Source organism: Prinia subflava, chromosome 7 (genome assembly GCF_021018805.1).
Source record: "Prinia subflava isolate CZ2003 ecotype Zambia chromosome 7, Cam_Psub_1.2, whole genome shotgun sequence".
NCBI lineage: Eukaryota > Metazoa > Chordata > Aves > Passeriformes > Cisticolidae > Prinia > Prinia subflava.
Genome location: NC_086253.1, coordinates 32569010 through 32596157, shown reverse-complemented (window position 1 = coordinate 32596157; position 27148 = coordinate 32569010). Strand labels below are relative to the sequence as shown.

General features: G+C 43.8%; 1 protein-coding gene across 1 annotated transcript; it reads left to right on the top strand.

The window, feature by feature from the left end:
• Window positions 1–1522: 1522 nt before the first annotated feature.
• Window positions 1523–27148, top strand: LOC134552913 (uncharacterized). Its single transcript, XM_063402085.1, has 2 exons — window positions 1523–3135; window positions 24389–27148. The coding sequence occupies exons 1-2, from the start codon at window positions 2624–2626 to the stop codon at window positions 24534–24536; spliced, it is 660 nt and encodes a 219-aa protein (XP_063258155.1). The 5' UTR covers window positions 1523–2623; the 3' UTR covers window positions 24537–27148.

Genomic DNA, 27148 nt, shown 5'->3' with positions numbered 1-27148 from the left:
AAGAATGTTGTTTTACTGCTTTAGAAAACAGTTCTATACTTAACATTTTAAACAGGTTTTCTCATTATTTGCTATATGTATAGAGGAAAAACACTAGGTTTTAATAGGTTTCCTATGTCCCATGAGGTTAAAAACCTAAACAAGACAAATAGTTAGTGAAATAAGATTTTTCATGCACTGGAATAGTGAAGGGGTAGCAGATGCCTTCACTTGCTCAGGAAGTCCTGGGTGAAAACAGGCTTTGTTTACAGCTGAAGTGATAGATGATGATTCCTTAATTACAGTAATAGGATTATCCCCATTGTCGTGCTTTCATCTCATCTTTCTGACCTATTCAGGTGAAGTGACAAATTCTTTCTTCATGCTTAGGCCATGAAAGTTGAGGAGACAAGTTGGTAATTATGGTGTGCCAAGTATGCACCATGTCAATTGTTCCTTTTCTTATTTAAAGATGTGACAGGGTTCCTGTCCTAAATCTGCAATTACACATAGCATCAGAATTTCTCTTTACGCATCAATATATATTGTTTAGAAAATGGTAGTACTTCACATGGATATTAAAAATGACGTAAAGATGAAGAGAATGCATGGAGAAATGCTGCGGTGAAATGTGATACAAGAGGTCAGACTAGAAGATCAAATGGTCTTTTCTGACCCTTACAGCCTGACAAATAACAGCATTTCTAAATTTCTAAAGATTTTTCTAGCTACTACAAAAGCCCCCAAACTTGGTTTCAGAACAGTGGAAAAAAATGTTATGAATGCTAAGTTTTGTAATACAGCTAGGAATACGAACAAGAAGTACTTGGTGATGAGTGAAAATTATAAAAATATGATCAATACATTCTAAATGGTTCTTTTTTAGTACCTACATTCCATTTTAAATAATTTACCACAGTAAAAGGTATCATAAAGGTTCACAATGAGAATAAGACTACTGTATAAAAAAAAAGGCACAAAAGTTATAATCACAGAGCTAATGGTAATCATCAGTTATACCAGACCTAAAATTTTCCTATACATTTTCCCTGTTTTTCTGGAAGTTACCTACTTCTGCTCTGCTCGTGTAGATTAGTTTGACAATTTTATTGAAAGTAAATAAATGGGCTTACCATGACTAAGAGTTGTGTTTTCAGGATTCACAGTCTGTGCCTGAGCTGGGCAGTCTCTTTGCAGTGGGCAGGATCAGATTATATTATACTGATTTGCTGATCAGTTGAACACCAAATAAATCAAAAGTAGTTCCAAACTTGTAATATCAAAGATATTACATAGGACTAAAGAGGAGCCATTTGTATTGAAAGCAGAATATGTAGAGGACTTGAGTGAGGCAGAATGCTCAAGTCTGGAGACCTCAAGTGAATCTTGACTGTTTCTGCAGATCTTGACTTGAGAGGGTGTCATGGTTTAGGAACAGTATTCCCCAATTTGGTGTTCTAAATCATGTGCTGCCCCACATGGTTTAGAACATCTAAATTGGGGAATAGAACCACTCCTCCCTCCCCCTGGCAGGCTGGAGAGCAGAAATGGAGGCACAAAAGGTAAAAGATCATGGGTTGAGATAAAAATGTACTTGAAGAAGCAATGAAACAAAAAACAAACAGTAACATGAACAATATTAATAACAGTGTGTACAAGAGAGGTGATTGATTCACATGTGAATTCTTACCACATGGAATATGACCAGAAAGGACTCCTGTCCCTCATGCTTGATGTGAGGTGATATAGAATGACCTCAGGGTCCTAGCTATGCCCCTCCTTGCTACTGCAAATATCAACCCTCTGCTGGCCAGAACCAGGACACAGGGAGTAAGGAACAAGTTACAGACAATGATGTTCATATATATAGCTGAGATAAATATACTACCCACCAATGAGCTCAGTTATGCTACTTCCACTGTGGCTCAGTCAGGGGTTTTTTACCATGGTAGGAATAAATTCAGATTGTGCTGCTTTTAGATTTAAGTGCATCTATTCCATAAGGTTTTGTCAGTACGTTTTATTTCAGGTTATAAGAAATAGTCCAGGAATATCCCAGTTTCAGATCTCAGTCCTCTACTTGGTGTTCTGTGTGCTCTCTCTTCCAGGTCATTGTGCTTCTTGATGTGCTAGGAAGACAAGGCAGGGATGAAATTCCTCACTTTGTACCCTTGGTTGTGGACCAGCATCTGCCAACTTGAAATCCATAGTACAACTTGATGTGTGAGCCTGGGGCTCACACAACTGGGCTAACCTTCAGCCTGTGCTGTACTTTTTGGCACTCAAGGGCCATGTTTTGTGTTCTGAGCTGGCACAATGTCTACCTTGTCCATAATACCAAGCATCACAGTGTTCCCGAACTGCTGCTGGTGTGGTCACATTTCTCTTCACCCAGGCAGACAACCCAGCGTTGGAAAGCTAGGGCAGAGTTAATTATTCCCACTCGTGTGCCCTCAGCTGTCTGGCTTGTGCCGCTGACACCCTCCACTGCTCTCCAAAGTGCCTAGGATGGTTGGGAGTGTCTTTAAAAGCACATGAGTTGTTCCTTCCACACAGCTCTGCAGTCTGCCTGGCATGATGATAAAGATGTGCTGGGCTGGGTGGCTCTCACTCCCCACCTCTGTAAAGCCCTTCCTACGCACAGATGTATGAAGAGGGCCCTGCTACCCTGGCAGGTGGGCTTCGTTTTTGCCCCTTAGTATTAGATGGGATTCTAACCGAAGGGGAAATCCCACACTTTGCCCGCAGCAGGTTGCTCCAGGCTGACCGGGGCTGCCCTCGGGCCTTCCTCCGGCGCGGTGCTCCCGCCCAGGGCGGTGCGTGCCCGCCGGGGTTTGCCTCGCTTAGCAACGCCTGCCGGGCCGCAGGCAGCTCCGCCGGAGGCCGCCGGCCCCTCCACCGGGCTCCAGCCGGGCAGGGGCTCCCGCCGCACGCTGCCATGAAGGTGGTGGCCCTGGGGCCGGGCGCTCTCCTCTCCAGGCTGCGCCGCGCCCTGCAGGCCTCCAGCCCGCGACCCCCGTCCAGCGGCGGCCGCGCCGCGGACAAGGAGCCCGGGGAGCGGGCGGCGGCCAGAGGGCTGCTCATCGCCCTGCCCGGCATCGGCGAGGAGGCGGCGGCCGAGGGCGGCGAGGCGGCCGGCATCCCACGGAGCCCCGCGTGAGTGAGCGCCCCGCAATCCTGGGGGTACCGGGGAGACGTGCCCCCTCGCTCCTGTGGCTTCCTCCCCCCGGGCTTTTCCTGCCTCTGGGTGTCCCGAGAGGTACCGAACATCTCCGTGGGCAGGGAAGCGCACCTCCACGGGCAGGAGCGATGGCTCGCACGGGGCTGTGTGCGGCGCCGTAAGGAACGAAGAGCTGGAAAACGCTCGGGGGACGAGGGACGTGCAAGGGGACGGCAGTGAGAGCCCGGCCCCGCATGGCCGGGGGAAAATTGTCCCGTCCCCACCTCGGGATGCTCAGGGAGAGAAGCCGAGGTCCAGAGGGCGCGGAGGGAATGGTGAGCTTGAGTAGGAATCGTAAAGGTCCCTCACGCAGGGGTGTGTGAGTTGTGTCAAGTTCAGTCCCGAAGTTGCTGCTGCGCATCAAAGCAGACATTTCAGTCACTGCCTAGTGAGATTCCGAAGTGTCAGTAACAGGTGTGGCACTAGGCTTGGATGCTTCTGTGTTTAATTTTCAAGTCTCACCTTGAAACCTATTTTACCGTATTTTACCGTATTGGTGGGATCTTTCATACTATACAATAATAAAAAAAGGGGGAGCTACTGTATATATTTCATGAACAGCTGTAATTGCCGCTTCTGTAGTACTAAATTGTTAAGTACTGTATTTACTTACAGTATTTCTAATATTGTAATTACTTACAGTAATTCTGATTGTCAGTAATAAAGATTAGCAGTACTGAACTGTTAATCTTTATTACTGACAATCAGAAGAACAGTAATGTTTTGTTAGATGTGGATCGGAATGAATGTATATTTCAGTTTTTAAGTCTTTAGGACTGAAATCTCTTTTAGGACATTTAAATTTTCAGATGGATTTTGGAACCTCTACTTGAAGTTCGGTTTCCATGTAGCATAATATTTAAAGTAGAAGCACAAATACTCCCTGATATACTTCTTTTATTTCCCTCTACTCTAATCTAGAGCTTTTAATTTTGTTTCAGATTGTATTATACGCTCTTTCAGGCTTAAACTTTTACTGTATTTGTGTTAAATAGTAGCCTTTTGTGAATAGGGAGGTTAATGTGATTTTATGCATAGTAACAGAGTTCTGTTTATAAGATGTTTGGTGCTTTATATAAACAGTGGCAGAACAAATCAGTGTTATGTCCCTGTAATTTCCCCCAGCTGCTTCTTTTTCAGTACCAAAATAAAGCCAAGTAAAATGTCAATGGCTTTTATCATTAAAAAAATTAAAGAATAGAATCCACTCTTAAACTGATTGTATTGGGATGAAGAATAAACCGTATTATTTTAAAACTGATTGTGTCCAGCAAAATACTAATTTCGACTTGCTATTGAACCACTTATAAATTGATATCACCCAATTATCCCTAACTTATACTTTTGTATGCATGGTGGCATTTCAAACATTTTATTCATAACAGTAAAGGTTATACTGATAAGGTATTGTCTGTCTTCAAAAAACCAAAACCAAACCAGAAGGAGGTAGAAGAAGCAGTAAGATACATCACTTTGACAAGGAAAGTCTATACCTCTGCATTAGCATTTTTTTAATTAGATGGTTTCACTTAAGCTTTTAGAAGCATCTTAATTAAATATTGAAAACCTTAGTATTCCTTGCTTAGAGTTGAGATTAGAATTTGTGAGTTACAGAATATGCTAATATATTATTGATAATTATACACAGGAAGCTTTTGCTTACCTAAATAAAGTTCCTTCATGACCAGTTATATTGCTGTTTAAAATGATTTAAAAGACATCAATGGCCAGTGAATTTTCATTGATAGCAATCTAACTATGAGTAATTGGTTAATAAAGGGAAGGATCCATTTTATGTCTTAGTATTTTTTTTTTTAAGTATGGACAAGTTAATAGCAATGACAGTACATGGAGAGTGCAAAATAGTGAAAATCTGCCACTAAATTATTTCTATCTTTGCCAGATATGCTAAATTTTCTGATTTCCACAACTACCAACAAGTTGTCCTAACAGTGTATAGGGCCAAACTATGGCAGAACTTCGTGAGATTTTAGATTTACTACTTATTTACATAGCAGTTTCCTGTTCTTTTAACAAAATTGAAGGAGGATTTATAATGAATAAATATTTTTCTTCATAATGGAGAAAAAACTCAGTTTTTTACTCTTATTTGAAAGAAAACATATTCTGCTTTAAATGATAATGGTATTTCTTGAGAAGCCGAGGAGACACCTTATGCTACACTTACAACAATTTTTTAATGTACCAAGATACATAGATTCCTTTTTAAAGAAACATTATTATTGCTATCCTAACATGTTGCAATAGGTAGGCAAGATAACAACCCCCACCTAGTCTAAAGATAAATTGGGCAAAACGTAAGTTATCTTGTTTAGGGGTGGCTAATATTTTGTAGAAACTAATTTTACTGCTGCCTATTTTCAGAATGGTTCTGACACGTGGAAAAAAATGTTTGTGAACTTGGTATGAGAAGTGTAGCTTTATCTGTGATGTACAAATATCATGATCTTTTGTCAACTTTTATTTCTCGAGGCTCAAGCTTTGGGTTTCAAAATGATTAATTTTGAAAATGTGGATATAAGTAAACTGATGAGCTGCAGAAGAGGGTGGAAACCCTGATTCCCTGTCTCCTGTTTTACCCACTAAAAGCAATAAATCTCTTCATGCTGTAATGCATACTAACCTAGATAGGGCATTGTAGTTTTACTAAGCTGGTCACTTCCCTTATTCTACTGATCTAAAAGAGTAAATGTAGTTATGTGGTGGTTTGCCACGATCTATTTCTTCATTGCAATTAAGTGTACAAGAACTCAGAAGTAAATTTTAATTTCACATGGTACTACACATTCATCTACACTCTTGTCATGGGTTGGCACTGGCCAGATGTTAATGCACCCATGAATATATGTTTTTTCTCTAACAACTCCTGTGGGAGGTGATCAGGAACAGAGCAGAGCAGGCTTAAATCTTGAAAACAAAAAAAAAACCCACCAAAACTTTATTAATTACATAAGAACAGGGACAGAAATACTCTTAAACACACACAGAGACAGAAATAAAAACTTCTTGGAACATTTCTTCTCCCAGTTTCTACCTCCCCACCCATCACTCTTCACAGACCAACCTTTGGGTTTTAGATCAAACAATCACCACTCAAAAACAAACTAATCTTCAATTCAGCAAGGGAGAGAGGAGTCTCTCTGGCACCACAGACTGTTCTCCAGAACACACAGGTCTACTCCTTATGTGTTCCCATGTCACCCGTGGCACCGCCCGGAGCAGTCTGCCAGGGTGACACTCTCTTTTTCCTATGTCTAGCGCTCTCACCGCTGTCTCATAGGCCAAAACTACATACAGGGCTCTTTTAAGGATACTTGCATGCCGAGCTCTCCCCTTTTTACCCAGGGGCCGGGGTTCCAGGAGCAGGTCTCCCCTGAGGGCAGAGGGCGCCACCTCACCCTCCCCCTCTTTTCTCTGCTCGCTCCACTCTTCAAGTGCCAGTCACTGTAGCAAAAGCAGGGCAGCTGCATCCACCCAAAATGCAGTTTATGTTCAAAAGAGACTTAAGTTCAGTCCATGGCTGACATTATGCAAGAGAAGTCCAGCTCAGAAGGCTACTCCTCTCATTCTTCCATCAGGTTCCTTCCAATCATGCTTTATCATCTCGGTCCCAGGCCGCTTCCCTCTCTCCGAAACCACCAGTCATGAGAATCAATGTCTAAGAAAAGTTTCTTTCTGCCAAGCAAGGGTTAACAGTTTTTTCTCGGCAGGGTGCTGCAGGCTCAGGCACTCTCAGGCTCCGCAACTCCCACGTGACTGGGCACCTTCTCCTGGAGTTTGGGGGGAAGAGGGGGTGAGCACACACAGAAGGCACTTCCACAGTTTTCCACCCCTCCATCCTGGACGGGGCAGTTCAGTTCCAGTCCGGTCCACTCTCTTCTCCCCCTTGGGGCTCTGGCTTACCTGAGCCCGACCACGTGTTTTCCCCTCCCCCACCCAGCCTCGTGGCTGGGCAGGGGAAGGAGGCCGGAGACGTCTCTCTGCTGAAACCGGGATCCAAAAAGAGGCCGAACCCCCTTGGGGTCCTGCTTTTAACTCTTTGTGTCCTCAGAGGCGTGTCCAAACCTCCGAGTGACCAATCCAGGTGCTAGCAGAAAAGCTGATTACTGATTGGACTGCCCACATCCCCCTGGAAAAAATTCACCTCCCCCGCAACCACGACAACTCTGTAGATGGATGCGACTAAAAATAATTACTAACATTTAGTAATATTGTATATAAACCTCAGGTTTTGGAAAATGTTATGGACTTCCAACAATGGTTTGGGTTGCAAAGGACCTTAAAGATCATCTAGTTCCAATCCCCCTGCCATGGTCAGGGACAGCTTCTGCTAGACCACATTGCTCAAAGCCCTGTCCAACCTGGTCTTGAGCACTTCCAGGGATGGATCATCCACAGCTTCTCTGGGCAACCTGTTCCAGTGCCTCACCATCCTCACAGTAAAGAATTTCTTCCTGGTATCTTATGTAAACCTGCCCTCTTTCAGTTTAAAGCCTTCCTCCCTTGTCCTACCACTACATGTCTTTTTACAAAGTCCCTCTTCAGCTCTCCTGTAGGCCCCCTTTAGGTAATGGAAGCTTTGTCTATGGTCTCCCTGCACTCTCAACCTGTCCTCCTAGGAGAGGTGTTCCAGCTCTCTGATGATCTTCATGGCCTTCCTCTGGGATTACTCCGAGAAGCTGACATCCTTCTTATGCTGGGGATCCAGGAGTTAGAAGTAGTACAAGCTAATCAACTAGAGAATAAATGTTGAAAAAAAAAAGAAAGGGTAACTACAAAGCCCCTAAACCCAAAGGATCTCATTTTAGCTCTAAGTCCTTTAATTGTTCTTAGATGCAGAGGACTTGTGTTATTTGTTGAAAACTAAGATGATATGTTTACAACCAGGTATTTTATTTCTGATCAATAAACAGGATTACTAAGTCAACCATGAAAAGAAGAGGAAGGGCCCTCAGTCTATGTTGTCACTCTTAACTGTCGTGAACTCTAAAATTTTGTGAGTTAGGGGACTATTTCTTTTTGATTGTTTGCTAATGTAGAGTTCATTGTGCATTGTTCATGGGGGTCGCACTTTTAGTTAAGGTTTGGGCCCATAATGGGTATTTTTCTTTCTTCATTGATATTTTTGGTAAGGAAGAAGATTCTTGAATACTGCAGTAGTTTGCTGAAAAATTGTGGTCTTTTCAGAGGTGAGATCATTCCTGTCAGTTTTGTCAAAGGCTAAAGGAATTAAAGATTTCTTGTCTCACAGAATACTTGGGACTGAAGCAATCAATCTTTTCTCACTGTTATTACAGTCTTGTTGGAAAAGCTTTGATGTGGTGTGAATGTGTACTTGTGCATGCATGTTCACTATATGGATAACAAATGCGGGGATTTCTGTGCTGACTTGAGTCCTTCACTTGAAAACATATGTTCATAATGTTCACAAGTTGGCATGTGTTAGTTTTTACATCCTTACTCTGAGGACCTCTGTCTCCTGAGTAGATGCTGTGTTTTTAATTCAGTATGAGAATGATGTTGATAACACACCAATGTTTGGTAGTTGCCAAGCAGTGCTTACCCCAAGTCAAGGACTTTCAGTGCCCCAGGCTCTGCCAGTGATGAATTGCACAAGAAACTGTGAGGGAGAATGGCCAGGAGAGCTGACCTGAACTGGCCCAAGGGATATTCCACACAGGTGGTGAGCAGTGGTATTGTGCAATTGCTTGTTTTTATTTGTATTTTATCTCCCTCTCTCTCTCTTTCTCTCCGGTTTTTAGGAAAGGAGTTGTGGTTGTGGGATAAATAAAGGGTCGTTACTTTGTTTTTCAGTAGACCCTTTCTTCCAGTACACCACCATGGAAGTCACACTATAGCAAGAGTAGAGGAAAGCTTTGAGATCCTCAGATCTGTTTGGCTTCATCATATTTCAGCAATGTGATATATCTTGACATCTCAAGCCAGATGTATTTGTGGTTATAGAGGAAGGAGAAAAGTATTTAGTATGCCTGAACATATGCAGACTAAGGTCTCCCCACAATTGCTTTGTTTCACTCTGCTATAGAACTGTCACCACAGAACATTTCAGATTATTTTTGGTTTTTGTTGGGCTTTTTTTAAAATTCTGTGAGGATAAAGTTCTGCACCTGTTCTCAGTGATTCATTATATGTGCAATTTTCTTCAGAGATCAGTGAACAGAAGGGAAATGTGTTCCAATCTCTGTGATGTGATGCTACTGAAAGAAGTCTGATTTAAAAGAAATATTTACTGGGTTTCCAAATTTACATAAAAAGAATACACAGGGAAAGTCTTATGGATCAGTTCCAAGTGTTTTGTTAGGGCACTACTCTCTCCCTATCTGTTCAGACACTTGATCCTGCAGCAGTAAATGCCTCCTATCAGATCCAAAGAAATAAAACACCTTCTCTAAGACACTAATTAGCATTCTTTATTATTGCAGTTAATTAAGATGATAGTATTTTTCTCAATGTTGATTTGTAATCTATATTTTGAAAAGTCAGATTTACTTCTATAGTATCTTGCACTCAGAAATTGTTTATATTTCCTACAACCAAGAATTATACTTGCAGTTATATTTTTACAGTGAATCAAAATCAAAAATAGTTTTAAATTTATATATATAATAATTTGTAAGCTCATGCCATCTTGGATGCATTTCAAAATTATAAAGCCTCTCAAGTTTGCAGAAGAATAAAATTACTATATACAAATAAGCCTGTCTTTAAAATTGGAGCAATTTATTCTTACTTTGTTTTATAAAGATAGGAACAGAATTCAACACAGGTCATGGTTAGAAAAGCCTTAAATCTGTCTCAGGATTCCATATGAAAATGTCTAATAAGAGGCATTGCATTTAAGTGTACGTAATACAAACAGCTGCCTGAGATGTTGTGTTGTATGCACACAGATTGAGATTGTATTAAAAATGATGCCCTGCTTTTAGTGTTAGTGATTGTCATGGGTTAGCACTGGCCAGATGTTAGTGCACCCATGAATATATGTTTTTTCTCTAACAACTCCTGTGGGATGTGATCAGGAACAGAGCAGAGCAGGCTTAAATCTTGAAAACAAAAAAAACCCACCAAAACTTTATTAATTACATAAGAACAGGGACAGAAATACTCTTAAACACACACAGAGGCAGAAATAAAAACTTCTTAGAACATTTCTTCTCCCAGTTTCTACCTCCCCACCCATCACTCTTCACAGACCAACCCTTGGGTTTTAGATCAAACAATCACCACTCAAAACCAAACTAATCTTCAATTCAGCAAGGGAGAGAGGAGTCTCTCTCGCACCACAGACTGTTCCTCAGAAAACAGGGGTCCACCCCTTATGTGTTTCCATGTCACCCATAGCACCGCCCGGAGCAGTCTGCCAGGGTGACACTCTCTTTTTCCTATGTCCAGCGCTCTCACCGCTGTCTCATAGGCCAAAACTACATACAGGGCTTTTTAAGGATGCTGCATGCCGAGCTCTCCCCTTTTCACCCAGGGGCCGGGGTTCCAGGAGCAGGTCTGCCCTGAGGGCAGAGGGCACCACCTCACCCTCCCCCTCTCTTCTCTGCTCGCTCCAACTCTTCAAGTGCCAGTCACTGTAGCAAAAGCAAGGGCAGCTGCATCCACCCAAAAATGCAGTTTATGTTCAAAAGAGACTTAAGTTCAGTCCATGGCTGACATTATGCAAGAAAAGTCCAGCTCCAAGGCTACTCCTCTCATTCTTCCATCGAGTTCCTTCCAATCATGCTTTATCATCTCGGTCCCAGGCCGCTGCCCTCTCTCCGAAAACCACCAGTCATGAGAATCAATGTCTAAGAAAAGTTTCTTTCTACCAAGCAAGGGTTAACAGTTTCTTCTCAGCAGGGTGCTGCAGGCGGAGGCACTCCCAGGCTCCGCAAACCCCCACGTGGCTGGGCACTTTCTCCCGGAGTTTGGGGGGGAGGAGGGGGGTGAGCACACACAGAAGGCACTTCCACAGTTTTCCACCCCTCCATCCTGGACGGGGCAGCTCAGTTCCAGTCCTGTCCCTTCTCTTCTCCCCCCCCGGGGGCTCCGGCTTACCTGAGCCGACCACGTGTTTCCCCTCCCCCACCCAGCCTCGTGGCTGGGCAGGGGAAGGAGGCCTCACACGTCCCTCTGCTGAAACCAGGATCTGAAAGGAGCCCGAGCCCCCCAGACTCTTGCTTTTAACTCTTTGTGTCCTCAGAGGCGTGTCCAAACCTCCGAGTGACCAATCCAGGTGCTAGCAGAAAAGCTGATCACTGATTGGACTGCCCACATCCCCCTGGAAAAATTCACCTCCCCCCCCCAACCACGACAGTGATTTAAGAAAATAATTACATTTACTTCTTTATTATTTTTCTTCTCTCCAGATGCAATAACAAGTGCAGACCATGACCCTAAGGGAAAGCAGGTCTTGGGAGGAAGAGGTGATTTTGAGTGCACCTAGTGAGCACTCTGTGCAGGAGGCTGCCACAGAGAACTGACAAACTGTAGATGGTGGTTGCATTGTATGGCAACAGTGACCATCGTGTCCAGGGGGGCACAACCCGACTGCAGGGAAAACAGATGAGACAAGTCTCCCTTTGGTTAGGCACGAGGATCCATTTATATTTCCCTCAGGACCGGGGAGGGGGAGGAAGGCAAGGGGGCAGACAGAGAGACCCAACAGGGGCCGAGATGTGGGGTTTTATACGGTGTTGTAGGGGCGGAGTTTTAGGGTCTGGGTCAAAGGAGGGGTTAACACAAGGAAAGTAGGATTAGATTCTAATGACCTTGAAACGGAAGGACTCACAGATGGTGACAGGCAAGCACAGTGAGACCTTCATGCTTTCATTCCTATCCTACATACTTTTTGAACCAAGTGAGGCTTTTATGTTTATTTATAAATAGAACTTTAGCAACACATGAAGAAAATTGGCATTGTGGCAAATTATGGTAATTTTGTCAGATCTAAATGATAGTCACCTAAAAAACTTATCAAGAGTTCAACTGTATGAATGCTCCCAAGGTAGTTTGATCATCAAAGCATCAGTAACGCATACATAGCTTCAAAGACAGTAAGTGACATTTTTGTAAAAGGAAAGGGACAATCAGGTGGTATGATTTAACACTATCAGTGGAAAAACTCTGATAAAGATTTGTATTTTCATGCCTCGGATATAGTCAGTACTTCATTCATTGATCAACAACCAGACGTCTGAAAGCACTGAAACACTTCTGGCAGTGCTCATTAATAGAGATGAGAGCAAAATGAAAATTATCTCCAAGCCTGTAGTGACACTTACCAATGGAGACATGCTATAATTTTTGGAGTGTATTTTTGCAGGCTGTCAAGCCTCTGGCATGTTCAGTGACAGTAATGACAAAGATGTGTTGCTGGAAGCTAAGAAGGTCAACATTTACTATATTACCTTTCGAGAAAGGTTTTCTTTTTCATTCTCCTTAATAAGCCATGTCATTTCTAAACAAACAAGCCAAACATATTATAGCTGCTTTAAAATAATTTTCTGCAGGAGGCTAGATGAATGTTTTATTAAATTTCTCATTATTCTGTGTCATTTGCATGCACCTTCTGGAGTTACGTCAGCTAAACTATTCCAGGGATGCTTTTTCAAGATATGCCACAATGACTGAGCCTGACTTTGAGAAAGCTGAAGGCATAGGGATTGTAAACAGGGACAGGCATTGTTGTCATTTACCTGGATTTTCTTTGCATTGCTGCAATAAGTGACTAAATGCTGAGCCAAACTGACTGCTTTCATGAGCTGTAAAAGTCACTGGATATGTCTCATAAAAGGTCCAGACTCCTGAAGGAAGAATTTGGTGCTCTATATTAACTAAGTGTAAGAATACTCAGCCCTAGCACAGTTGTTACAGCAGTCTTGAGACAGTACCACCTCCTCTGTGATCTGCCAATGATGTTTAATACTGGCTGTTATACCTGGCAGTTGGTGGTCACTGAAGTTGTTACAAGAGTGAAAGTGCCCTTTCTAAACATCCTTTCAATCTTGAAAAAGATGTGTTTTGCCATGCAATAGAGGGAGAGCAACTTACCCTGGCTGACTTCAACCAAGTTGGACAGATGACAACCTAACCTAGAGAGAAAAGAATATGTGTATTTCTTAGGAATTTAACTACAATACTGCGATGTGTGCCTGGAATGTTGTACCTTATCGATGTGGAAAGTAGTCATGTCTGTTTCTTGCTTGCTTCAAAGATGGAGCAGCATTAGCTGATGAATGTGTGGAAGGACCATTTTGTGCAGTGACAGTTTCTCAGTGTTTGCAGTTTCTCAGTGCTGTTGTTTGCAGCAAAGATCATACATTCTGCTCAGTCAAAATACTGACCAGGAGTGTCTATTTACTTCAAAGAAAATGCCCATGACAGGTGGGTGCTGTGTTGAAAGTGACCATTTACAGAGGAATATTTGAGCAGCCTGGATTTTTTGAGTTATGGGCTTCTGTTCACTATATCACTTCAAAGAAGAATAAGAAATAAACTTCCATGGTAATTGTGCCAGACCAGTTTAAGAAAGGTTGGTGTGATTTCAAAATCTGTTTCTTCCCACAGATGTATTTCCACAATTATTTTAGAGAGAGCTTATAGTTTGATTTTTTCTTTTCTTTCTTTTTTTTTTTTTTTTTTTTTTTTTTTTTTTTTTGTACTCTCACATCAAAGTCTTATAGATATCTGGCAGACAAATAATAATCTCTTGGTTTTACAAGACCACCAAGTGTGGGATAGACAAACAGGCAGAAAGTGAGAATATGAGTGAAATGAATAAGGAGAATCATTAAGGTTGGAAAAGACTTCTAAATCATTAAGTCTAGCCATTAATCCAGCACTGATGTGTTCACCATTAAACGGTGTCCCTAAGTGCCACACCTACACTTCCAGGGTTGGTGATTCCACCACTTTCCTAGGCAGCCTATTACAATGCTTGGCTACCCTTTCAGTGAAGAATTTTTTCCTAATATCCAGTGTAAACCTCCTCTGGCACAGCTTCTATTTCTGCTCATCCTGCCACTTGCTACTTGGGAGGAGGGAACAACCCCAACTTCCTTTGGCTACAAACCCCTTTCAGGTAGTTGTAGAGAGTGATAAGGTCCCTCCGAGCCTTCTTTTTCTCCAGGTTTAACTGCCCCAGCTGCAAATGGTAGCCTAAAAGAGAAAACATGTCTTATGAGAGCACGATGTGGGTAGTATGTTTACATTTGTAACAAATAATGCTTCCAAAATAGTAAAGAACATATAAAGATGTGAAGAGAAAATTGATTATTTCGAACAACTAGGCAGCAGCTTTATTAGCGATTGAGGATATTATACATTGTTGCCAAGGGAGCACTGCATAATATCAGGGGCTGTGGCTACAAAATAGACTTTGAATCATCTGTTAAAGAGGTCTCATGGCATGTACGACAGATAATAAAGTTAGCATTTTTCTCTGCTAATTTACTTTTCTAAACTCCTCTGGTTGAACACCTTTTGGCATGTCCTTTCTTTGATAGTTCTCTCCAGTTCCAAATTAGAATGGTGGAAGTAGTATTAATACCAGTAATATACTCCTTCACAATTATTTATCCATATAATTATCATTGCGTTGGTTGGAAAGGAAGAAAGGGCTTGGTTTAGAGAAATCCAAATGATATTGTGAGGTTTTGTGGTGGTAAGCTATGGGGGTGACCAATGGCTGAATCTTCTTGTTGCAGTGACAAAAAAGCCTTCCAAAAGGGTTGCGCAGAATTCAAGTCTTGCTCTTAGTCTCTGCACTGAGGAAATGCAGGAGAAGGTGGAAGGTTAAAATTGTATTTTCTTAATCAGGACATAACTTGCTATTCTACATTTCATCTGCTTGTATAAGTTTTTCTTGACAAATTGTGTGTGTGTGTCTGAGATATTGGACAAACCTGCTCCTATAGAAGAGTGATTGTTAAGGACGAGGAACGTTGTTATTAAACATGCAGTTTCTTAATGATTTACTGACACAGAAGAATGGGGCTTAGAAGAATGCGGAACTTTTCTTACCAAACAGGTTAAAAAAGAAAAATATTACCAGAGAACAAATGCTAGGCATTTTCTATACACCTTTCTTAGTGAGCAATATTTTGTTTGGTTATGAAACTTTAAATGTCATTTAAATGCTGATGTTTGTTTTCCTGTAAGGTGAGGCTTCATATGCCTTGCTTTTTCAGTCCTAATTTTCAGCATATTTAATGTTGCCTTTCTTTTTATTTTCTCTTTCTTGTATTTTCTTCTTGCCTATAAGCAGATCTGCTTCCTCCTTTAAGAGAGACTTTCTGCAAAATATGTAGACGCCAGAGTTTTATGTCCTGGAGCTAGAGATGAATGGAGCTAGTGGATTACTGGAGCTGGTATAAATCTGCAGCTGACAGACTATGCTCTGCCCTGGCACCCGTGCTGAGGAAAATCAGTGCACAGGGATAGTTCTGTGAAAAACATGAGATGATTAATTCATGTTCTTATGGTAAATTAGAAAATTATAAAGCTGTATAAATTTATATCAGGTAAAAGTCTATGTTTCAGGAGGTTTCTCCATTCAGAAGGGAACAAAAGATTTTGCAGCTTTCTCAAGTATTGGGAGGGGACCTGTTGAGATGAGCCGGTATCAGCAACTCACACCTCGGGAGCCACTTTCACAGACCATCAAGCAATATCCCCCATATCTCGAACATTCATCAACTATAAGGATCCATAGAAACTGAACATTAACACATGGACTTGGGAGGGGAGCTCTTTTCAATCCGAGGAGATAGATTTGGGTTTGAATAGCTAACCAAGAAACAAAGAGAAATATAGGGAAATATTGCCAGAGGCAGAATAAAGAGTATAAAAACCAAGCCTCGAACATGGCAAATTCGTGTACCCAGCTAGAGACACAGACGGCCAGGGTCTATGTCTATGGGTCACCCTTGGCTCTCTTTTTTCCCGGGAGAAACTCTGTCAGGTAAGTGTCACTGTTTGTGGGGAGCTTTTTTATTGCTTAAAATTCTGAAATTTGATTCTAAATTTTGTGATTTGAATTTTAATAAACGAAATTATAGAATTTGGTAATAAATTGTCCTGGCATTTATAACAATTTTGTCGCCCAACGTGGGGCCAGTTTTGAATATTCTACGGACCCCTGCTTCTGACCGGGGAGCTCCCCGCTGTAAAAAGCGGCCTGGCAGAGCAGGTAAGTCCAGAAGAACAAACTGGCTTTACGAACCCAGAACCCACAACAGCAAAAATATTAAGTGTTAGGACAAGCTAGCTTGGGGAAGGCTCGGGAACTCAGCAGGGGTTTTCCCCTAGAACCGCGGTATTTTTTCACTCGTAAAAGTCGACGTGCACGAAAAATCCACGCAGGAAAAGGACCGTAAGTATAGCGTGGTTGAGTGGGGTGACCAAGTGCTTGAGAATGTATATGTGCGTGTGAGTGTGTGTGAAACGCGTGATATTTCGTGTGTGAGTGTTACCCGACGGGGTGTGGGAGTCACCAGGGGTCCTGAAAGAGAGGACGTCTCTTCGAGTTCGGGGACTAGTAAGCCTTCTTGACCGCGACCGAGTGGGGTCCATTAATTTTTTCGGTGGCAGTTACAGAGCCCTCAGTTGACTGAACTTCCACGGAACGGTCATCCGTTGGATCATTAAGTTAACAGCACCGAGTTCGGAAACTCAAGATTTAATTTTTAGTATCTCATAACTTCTGTGCCACAGAGAGTATGAGATCGTATCTCAGTAGAGATCAAGAAGATGATTTGTAGAAAGACTCAGCAGAGGTAGTCCCTGAGATCCCAAGGAGAAGCCCCTTGGGATGGATGTTAGAATATTAGAACGAATGTCCTAGAAGGAGATAGAGAAATATGTAGTCTGGCCGAAGTTCAACACGTTTGAGTCCTAGACATGTCAGGCTTTGTGTAAATATGTCAAGAACAAGAAGAAAAAGGAGATAGACGAGTTAGAATGTGCGCCGTTGTGGGATGGATCCCAGTTTAGAGTGTATCCGGTAGGGGAGTTGGGAAAAAGGAATGAATGGGAGCCCCCGGACTGCCTTCCTCCTCCCTGCAAACCCCCGCCAGCGCCGGCCCCTGCCCCGATCCTGGAGCCCGCTCCCTACCCTGGTCCGCAGCGTACCCGGGTTCATCCCGCTACAGCCGCGGCACCGCCGGCGGAGAACGGGGTTTCACTAACCGAGACCCCTGCCCCATTGCTTTTCGCCACCCCGAAACCCCGCTCTTCCCTAGTTCGAGCCAGCGCATGTGCTCCGAACCAAAGCCGGTGCTCACATCCCCAGTGCGAGGGGGAGGAAAGGAGGGAGGGGAGAGAGTAGAGAAGCAGAGGCATTCAGTCAGGAGGGGATGTGTGACCGTGTTCTAACAGGAGAAAAATGCTATGGGAAAAGCCTCTCTCGCAGCTTGGTGGTCAGGGTGAAGTCTGTCCCAACCCCCGCCTCCTCTGCAGCCTTCTCAGTGATAACATCAGCTGCGTCATCCGAGACCCATGCGAGACCACGTGACCCGCGGCTGCCTGCCTCTCGCTCAAAAGGGATTCCCGAGAGGGAACTCAGTCCCCGCTCCTAGTCCTGACTTCAAACCCCCGGCCACCGATGCTAAATTACGAAGAAAAAGATAAGAAAAAGAATTAAAAAAGAATTTCGTTTACTCTTTTCTTTAGTGGTGGTAGATCTTTTACTTCAGGCTGAATACATTTTAGAAGCTCCCTAGAGTTGTGTGTTTTGCTTTAAAGAGTTTTTTTTTTTTTCCTGAAATCGGCAGAGTTCTTAGTTTTTTCTTTCACTAAAAACTAAAAACCCCAGCAAGCGATGAGGCGAGTGCAGTTCCCGGTTGCCGGGAGACAAAGAGAAAAAAAAAAAAAAAAAAAGCGGCAGGTTTTTTGCGGCAACAGGACAAGAGACGGCAGCCTAGAGCCGAAATTGACAAAAGTTTTAAAAACTGTAACAAAAGTGTGCTTAGCAATGAAATAGAGTTGATAAAGTGAAGAGAAAGGTTTTAAGGAGTCTTTTTCTTGTTTAGAATTGTGTAAATAGTAGTAGAAGCTAAACACTTGTGTTATGAACGAAAAAAAAAAAAAAAAAAAAAAAAAAACCAACCACCCCACAACTGACCCTCTCCTGGCTAGAGTAACACCCCCCACACCCCAGACAATCTGAGCAGGGAGAGCTGCCCTGAAGGAAAGTTGCCTGGCAACTTTTCCCTACCTAATTGAAATGTGAAAAGAAGCTGCCCACACCTAGATAGCCCTATTGTCCTTTGTAACTACCTCATTTAGCAAGAGTAACTTCGGCTATGACCAGGACAAATGCATATGCATTTGGATATGCAGATAGGGCAGGGCCGCCCCCGTGGATCCTGGGAGGTTTTTTTGGGGGATACTGCACCCCGGGACAAGAAGCTGGATTCGTCAGAAGAGAATGGGATAGTGCCCTGGCTGAGCGGGGAGTGGATGCACCTCCTGGCCTGGTTTGAAGATTGGCCATGACCTGTGAGGAGCCTGAATGGAATGGGAACTGGCCAGCTGAGCTGACTGATGTAGAGAATGGGAAACTCTTGAAACTTTTCCCTGAGGGCAAAGAGCTGACTGCCAGTGCTCTGCCTTCTGATGGTTGACCAGAGAGAACTGCCAGCTGTTTCTATGGGAACAAGGACTCAGCATCCACTGGGACAGCACCTGCTCCTTCAGATGGCTGCAGTAGTGTGGAAAACTCTGATCGGACTTTGCAATCCTGCTGATGATTTTAATAATGAGCTAATCACTTTAATAAAGAGCTGAATATTAATAAAGGCATATGCCCTGTTCTTTTCAATTGGGAGCTCGTCCGGGATAGCCACGCCCACAAAGGACCACCCCTGAAGAAGACGATCATCTGCTTCGAGGGATCCTTGGGAATCGCTGGCTACCCCCGGACCTTGGCATCAGCGTGGGACCAAGCAGCACAGAAGAACGCAGGATCGGCCCTGGGATCAGCGCTGGATGGGCCCTGGGATCATCGTGAAACCAAGCAAAGCAGAAGAACGCCAGATGGGTGAGATAAATCCGTGGCGGAAATGGGAGGCGAGTGAATGAGTGCTTGAGTGAGATGGGGGCTGGCAGCTCGGACCCCCAGAGCGAAAGTGGACCCCCTAGTATCGCGTTTCCGGTCTCCCGAGAGGGTGCCGGCCGAGAACGGGCGGGAAGCGAATGGCATAGAAGAGTGACTGAGGCGCCTCCTTGGGGGAGGGCCCCATCGAGCGTGCAAAGGCTCTTGAGGTGTGAGGTAAGATCCTCGGCAGGGCAGGTGAGAGGTCCCTGGCAGGGCTGCCCCAGAAGGCAGATGAGAGGAGGTCCCCAACAGGGAAGGTAATGTCCCTGGCAGGGCTGCCCTAGAAGGCAGGTGAGAGGAGACCCCAGCAGGGCAGGTGAGAGGTCTCTGGCAGGGCTGCTCCAGAAAGCAAGTGAAAGAAGATCCCTGGCACAGCAGGATGCCCCATCAGGCAGGTGAGGGATGATCCCCGGCAGAGCAGGTGCAAGGTAATGTCCCTGGCATAACAAGACAAGATGCTCCAGTAGGCAGGCGAGAGAAGATCCCCAGCAGGGCAAGTGAGAGGCCCCTGGCAGGGTTACTCCAGAAGGCAGATGAGTGAAGATCCTCAGCAGGGCAGGTGAGAGGTCCCTGGCAGGGCTGCTCCAGAAGGGAATTGAAAGAGGATCCCTGGCACGGCAAGATGCCCCATCAGGCAGACGAGGAAAGATCCCCGGCAGAGCAGGTGCAAGGTAATGTCCCCGGCATGGCAAAACAAGATGCCCCAGTAGGCAGGTGAGAAAAAGTCCCTGGCAGGGCAGGTAGAAAGTCTCGGGCAGGGCAGGATGCCCTGACAGGCAGGCAAGGAAGATCCCTAATAGGGCAAGTGGGAAGCCCCTGGCAGGATAGGGCATGATGTCCCAGGAGGCAGGTGGGCTGTCCCCAAGAGAGTTTAAGCATATCCGGGCAAGCAAGTAAGATATCATTAGCAAGCAGGAAAGCAGGCATAAAGGTGAGGAAACAGACAAGAAAGCAGACAGGCAAGCAAGAAGGAAAGCAAGATTTATGAGCAAAAAATAGGCAAACAAAAAGAGCAGCCAGATAAACAAAAAGGGAGGCGAAGGGGACTCGGCCGGAGTTCGGGTGTGAGGCTCGGCAGGACGTTCGACCTCACCCCGGCAGGGAGTTCGAGTCTCCTAAGCCTAGGGGGCAAGGGGGGCTTGGCCGGAGTTCAGGTGTGAGGCTCGGCAGGACGTTCGACCTCAGCCTGGCAGGGAGTTCAAGCCTCCTAAGCCTTGTAGGAAAGGGAGGCGAAGGGGACTCTGTGGGATTGCATTTTATGGAAATGGTTTGCTCTGGCTCACCCTTGGAAAATGTATGGTTTATCCCAAGTCTGTATCCTCCCTGCAGTATCCTGTATCTGTAACCTCATTGGCTGGAGAATGTTACCGCGCCCCTTTGAACCTCTGTGATAAGAATGCTAAGGCAGAAGGCTCTCCCCTTCTTGCCCCTCTACCCCTGGAGGCGTCCGGACGCTCCTCTCTCCTCTCCCCCCCTTCCCCCTCCCCCTTTCCCCTCTCCCTCAGTGAATAAACCCTCACCTCATCAGCACCCCACCGGCGTCTGAAGTCTCTTTGCCTGCCAGCACGGGAACCCCACGACCTCAAAAGACCCCGGGGGTCTCCGGGGGGCACTCCCCGGGGACCCCCCATAAATTTAAACAACAACAGGACTCGGCCGGAGTTCGGGTGTGAGGCTCGGCAGGACGTTCGACCTCACCCCGGCAGGGAGTTCGAGTCTCCTAAGCCTAGGGGGCAAGGGGGGCTTGGCCGGAGTTCAGGTGTGAGGCTCGGCAGGACGTTCGACCTCAGCCTGGCAGGGAGTTCAAGCCTCCTAAGCCTTGTGAAGTTAGAGAGTTCAAACAAGACTCAGCAGGGGTCCAAGCCTAGAAAGCCTAGAAAGAAGTTCAGACTTAAGTCGAAAAGTTAAGAGAGATACCCTTAGCAGAAAACAATGGGTGTGATTCATAGTAGTACGTGTCATAGCCAAGAGAGAGTTTTAAAAAGAGACAGACGAAAAAGTGTCAAAAGTGGGTTGCCAAGAAATTATATTCTGACCCTTTAAAGTTCAGCAAAGAGATTCAGAATGTTTAGTTGTGAGAGATCAGACAACCTTTAGTTATCTTAAAGTTTAGATTGCCAATCAGAATATTCCAGTTTAGATTGAAGCATTGTTAAAGTACTTCGTTTTTCCTTTTATTTTAAGGCCTAAAAACTGAGATGATGTTATAGTAAACAAGCAGACCCTCCAAAAGGACAGTAAAGAAGATTCTCCCTAACATCCCCCTAGAACAATTGTCAGACCAATAATATCCTTAAAAGACCACAAAGAGTCCAGATAAAGTTAAGATGACATATTATAGTAAAAGAATATAGCTGAGATTAAAATTACAAAGAGAGTAGTCATAGTGTAAGACCTGAATTCAGTAAATGTGTAACCACTTAAACCAACATCTCTAAGCCCAAGAAGACCCTGATGTAAAACCACTATCTTATGCAGCCTGCTGGCTAGAAAACTATAAGTAATGAAAATGTTAAAATATGCAAACTCTCCCTCCTACCCCAGCTGTACCTCCAGTCTCTTCCTTAACCTCTCCAACAGTTCCCCTTCACCAATTGTGATACCCTCACTTCCCCACTTGGGAGTGGGAACCACCCCTGCCCAGTGTTTCTCTTGGCCTGTCTCCACTACTGCTCCCTCTACCTGGTGTTTTAGAGGAAGAGACAGATTACAACACCCAATCCAAAGCACCAAGAACAGAGGAGGTCTTTCCCCTTAGAAAAGTTCCTATAGATTAATTAAAAAGATTAAAATTTATAAATGCACCTTTGACAGCCCCTGAAGCCCAAGACTCTAAGAAAGAGAGAGGGTTTAGTAGAAGACCCCATTGGAATGTCTAACCAGCTAGACCAGCTTCTGAGGCCAAATAGTTATTTCTAGAGAGAGTTAAACTCTATTCTAATAGTTCTGTTCACTCCAGAAGAAGCCCGGATAGTCCAGATAGCAAAAAAAAAAAAAAAAAAAAAAATAGACTGTGACACCCAAGAGACCATAAGATGCCCTTAATAGACACCAGCTAAAATTCAGACCAAGAAAAAAAAAAAAAAAAAAAAAAAAAAAAAGAAGCAAAGCATGAGAGACTATAGATCCCTGATAGTGAGAATCAAAGTCTACGGTCTACCTCTCAAAACTACTAGACCCAGTAGTTAAGAGATAACCAACTTGCCTGCAAACAGTTGCAGTAACAGCTACCCTAATAAAAGAAGTCTAAAAGGTTGATCCTGCAAAAGAAAAATTGCTAAGCCAGAAGACTTAACACTAGTTGACTGACTCTAAAATAATGAACACAAGTGACTTAGAATTAATCACCCTATGCAGTTTCTCGCTAGAGAACCCCTAGCCAATCTAGAACATGATTCAAAGTAAGAAGAAAATTAGTAATTGCAGACAAAAAGAAAGCAGAAGTGCTTTATGCTTTGTTTTGCTGCTGTCTTTAGTGAGAAGACAGCTTGTCTTCAAGACAGTGGTCATACTGAGTCAGTAGATATTTTTAAAGAACAGAATAGTCCTCCTGTTATCAAAAACAAAGTAGTCAGAGAAGTAGTAATTTGCTTGAATGCCCACTCACATGAAATCCATCCCAAAGAGATAAGAGAGCTAACTGATAAATTTGCAAAGCCACTCTATCATCTACCAACAGTCTCAACTCACTAGTGAAGTTCTAGATGACTGAGAGCTAGCCAATGTAATTCCCATTCATAAAGAGTAGAGAAGAGCCTAGTAATTATATGCCAGTTAGCCTGACCAAAGTACCGAGTAAGATGATAAAGCAGTTTATACTGAGAGCTATTGTGCAGCACTGATGAGATAAACAGAGTATCAGACCCAGCCAGCATGAGCTTAAGAGAAGTAAGTAGTGTTCGACCCCACTAGCCTCCTTCTCTGACCAGGTGACCTGCCTGGTAGATACATGAAAAGTTGTTTATGTTGTCTATTTAGACTTCAGCAAAGTCTTTGACACTGTTTCCCACAGCTTATACAAGAACACTCTTTGCTAAGTTAAGAACTGGCTAGATACCCAAGCCCAGAGAGTAGTAACGAATAGTGCTGCATCCAGCAGGCAACCAGCCACCAGTGGTGTCCCTCAAAAGTCTGTGCTGAAGCCAGTTCTATTTATTATATTTATTAATAACACAGATGAAAGTATTGAGTCCTTCATTAGTAAATTTACAGATGACACTAAGCTGAGAGCACGTGTCCATCTGTTAGAGAGTAAGAAGACTCTGTAGAGAAACCTAAAATGATTAGATAGATAAGCAAAATCCAAGAAGATAACGTTTAATAAGTCCAAATCCCAGGTGTTGCATTTTAGCCACAATAACCCCCTGCAACCTTACAAGTTGAAGGTAGTGTAGCTAGACAGTACCCAAGCAGAAAAAGACCTGAAAGTGCTAGGTGATAACCAACTAAATATGAGCCAGCAGTATGCCCTGATGGCCAAAGCTAACAATATCGTAGGCTGTATTGAGAATAATGTGGCCAGCAGAAGCAGAAAGGTCATCCTTTCCTTACACATAGCATTGGTGAGGCCACTTAGCATTGGTGAGGCCACTCCTTGAGTACTGTGCCCAGTTCTGAGCCCCTCAGTTTAAAAAAGACATTAAGATGCTTGAGCGTGTCAAAAGAAAGCAACAAAGCTAGTGAGAAGCTTAGAACACTAGCCCTATAAATACTAGCTGGAAGAGCTGAAGTTGTTTAGCCTAGAGAAAAAGAGATTCAGAAGTAACATTATCACTACAACTCCCTGAAAGGTAGTTATAGTAAAGTGAGAGTGAGTCTTGTTCTTCAAGCAGCAACTGATAGAACAAGAAGACACAGTCTTCAGTGGTGCCAAAAAAAAAAAAAAAAAAAAAAAAATTCTGCCTTGAGAAGTAGTAAAGTCACCATTCCTAGATGTGTGTAAGAAGAGAGTAGATGTAGCACTTAAGTGACATCGTGTAATTAGAGTTAGACTTAATCCTAGAAGTCTCTTCCAGCCTAGTGATTCTGTAATTCTGTAACTAAAAAGAGGAAAATTATGAAAGTCTCTTCCAGGTGCTGCTCACCACACATACCACAGTGCAAACTCCAGAGAGAAGTCAGACCCACGTTACTGGAGTCACAGGACCAGTACCGCCCCTGATGCCGAACCAGACCCAACAGGACCACCTGCCACCTCTTCTACGTAGATAACAATTGAGAGACCAAGAGACCTATCCCTAGTTAAATTGTTATCGAGTGTGTCTTAATTCCTGATAAAAAACCCAAGTTTGAAGGCACCCCTCCCACATCTGCTCAGTCTCCCGCTGGGCAATTCCCCTAGAGAACTCCTAAATTTCTTTGAGCAGTGTCTACTGAGAGGATACACAGTAGGAAGCTGCAAGTTGATGCGGGCTACAGCCCGATCAAAGAAATAGAGGAGGGATTTGTTATGAACGAAAAAAAAAAAAAAAACCAAAAAAAAAACCAACACAACCACCCCACAACTGACCCTCTCCTGGCTAGAGTAACACCCCCCACACCCCAGACAATCTGAGCAGGGAGAGCTGCCCTGAAGGAAAGTTGCCTGGCAACTTTTCCCTACCTAATTGAAATGTGAAAAGAAGCTGCCCACACCTAGATAGCCCTATTGTCCTTTGTAACTACCTCATTTAGCAAGAGTAACTTCGGCTATGACCAGGACAAATGCATATGCATTTGGATATGCAGATAGGGCAGGGCCGCCCCCGTGGATCCTGGGAGGTTTTTTTGGGGGATACTGCACCCCGGGACAGGAAGCTGGATTCGTCAGAAGAGAATGGGATAGTGCCCTGGCTGAGCGGGGAGTGGATGCACCTCCTGGCCTGGTTTGAAGATTGGCCATGACCTGTGAGGAGCCTGAATGGAATGGGAACTGGCCAGCTGAGCTGACTGATGTAGAGAATGGGAAACTCTTGAAACTTTTCCCTGAGGGCAAAGAGCTGACTGCCAGTGCTCTGCCTTCTGATGGTTGACCAGAGAGAACTGCCAGCTGTTTCTATGGGAACAAGGACTCAGCATCCACTGGGACAGCACCTGCTCCTTCAGATGGCTGCAGTAGTGTGGAAAACTCTGATCGGACTTTGCAATCCTGCTGATGATTTTAATAATGAGCTAATCACTTTAATAAAGAGCTGAATATTAATAAAGGCATATGCCCTGTTCTTTTCACTTGGAGTTAATGAATAACACTTTAGAAAAAGCCAGGATGCTTTTTTTTCTCTCTCCCTTTAATCACCTGAATTTGTGTAGTTTTTGTCCAATATGGTGAAAGGGTGCAGATTGCTTTTTAGGCAGTTTACCCTCCCTTCTCTCTATTAACCGTTGTCAGAAGTAAGACATTAAAAAGTCACGCCCATATGCTTGTGCGGGAGAATGTAGGTATGGACTCCCTGTTCCCATGGGGTTTTCTTAGGAGAGCTTTAGAAACTGGTGTGTTTTCTGCTGGTTGGAGCTAGGCTGCCGAGGCTCAGCGAGATTGCCTTAGGGAGACGTATGAAAGTTTGCTTTGTAGTTGTGGACAGTGTAAAAAGCTATTTGTATTTCACGTATAAAAGGATATAGGGGTAGCTGTTTTTAAATGCCTAGAACAGTAGGCATTGCAGTTGCTTGTTTATTGCATGTGAGGGTTTTTGTGTACATGCTAAGATTGTGACCGATGTAGCTCATTGATGTTTGAAATGATTGCTACACTTTTAGGTTAGATTGTTAGTTTAAATATGAAATAATAATACAGCGTTTGTGAAAGCAGGCAATGCGTTGCAAAGAGTTTTTTTTCTGTTGATTGAGTTTTTTGAAGCGTGTGACCAGTAGAGTCCGAGTTAAAATTGCTTCTTAATTGAACTAGCTATGATTTTTTTCTGATTCTCTGTAATCTTCTTTTTTTGTGTGTTTGCTTGAAAGAAACAGGGAAGAGTTTTTTATATATAGCTGATTTCTTAAAAGGGATAGTTGATTCCTTTAGTATGGTGTCTTTTTGTCTATCCCTGGGTTTGGAGGGTACAAGTCTTAGAATTGTTCTAGTGCTTGTGTTATGAACGGAAAAAAAAAAAAAAAAAAAAAACAAACCAAAACAACCACCCCACAACTGACCCTCTCCTGGCTAGAGTAACACCCCCCACACCCCAGACAATCTGAGCAGGGAGAGCTGCCCTGAAGGAAAGTTGCCTGGCAACTTTTCCCTACCTAATTGAAATGTGAAAAGAAGCTGCCCACACCTAGATAGCCCTATTGTCCTTTGTAACTACCTCATTTAGCAAGAGTAACTTCGGCTATGACCAGGACAAATGCATATGCATTTGGATATGCAGATAGGGCAGGGCCGCCCCCGTGGATCCTGGGAGGTTTTTTTGGGGGATACTGCACCCCGGGACAGGAAGCTGGATTCGTCAGAAGAGAATTGGATAGTGCCCTGGCTGAGCGGGGAGTGGGTGCACCTCCTGGCCTGGTTTGAAGATTGGCCATGACCTGTGAGGAGCCTGAATGGAATGGGAACCGGCCAGCTGAGCTGACTGATGCAGAGAATGGGAAACTCTTGAAACTTTTCCCTGAGGGCAAAGAGCTGACTGCCAGTGCTCTGCCTTCTGATGGTTGACCAGAGAGAACTGCCAGCTGTTTCTATGGGAACAAGGACTCAGCATCCACTGGGACAGCACCTGCTCCTTCAGATGGCTGCAGTAGTGTGGAAAACTCCGATCGGACTTTGCAATCCTGCTGATGATTTTAATAATGAGCTGATCACTTTAATAAAGAGCTGAATATTAATAAAGGCATATGCCCTGTTCTTT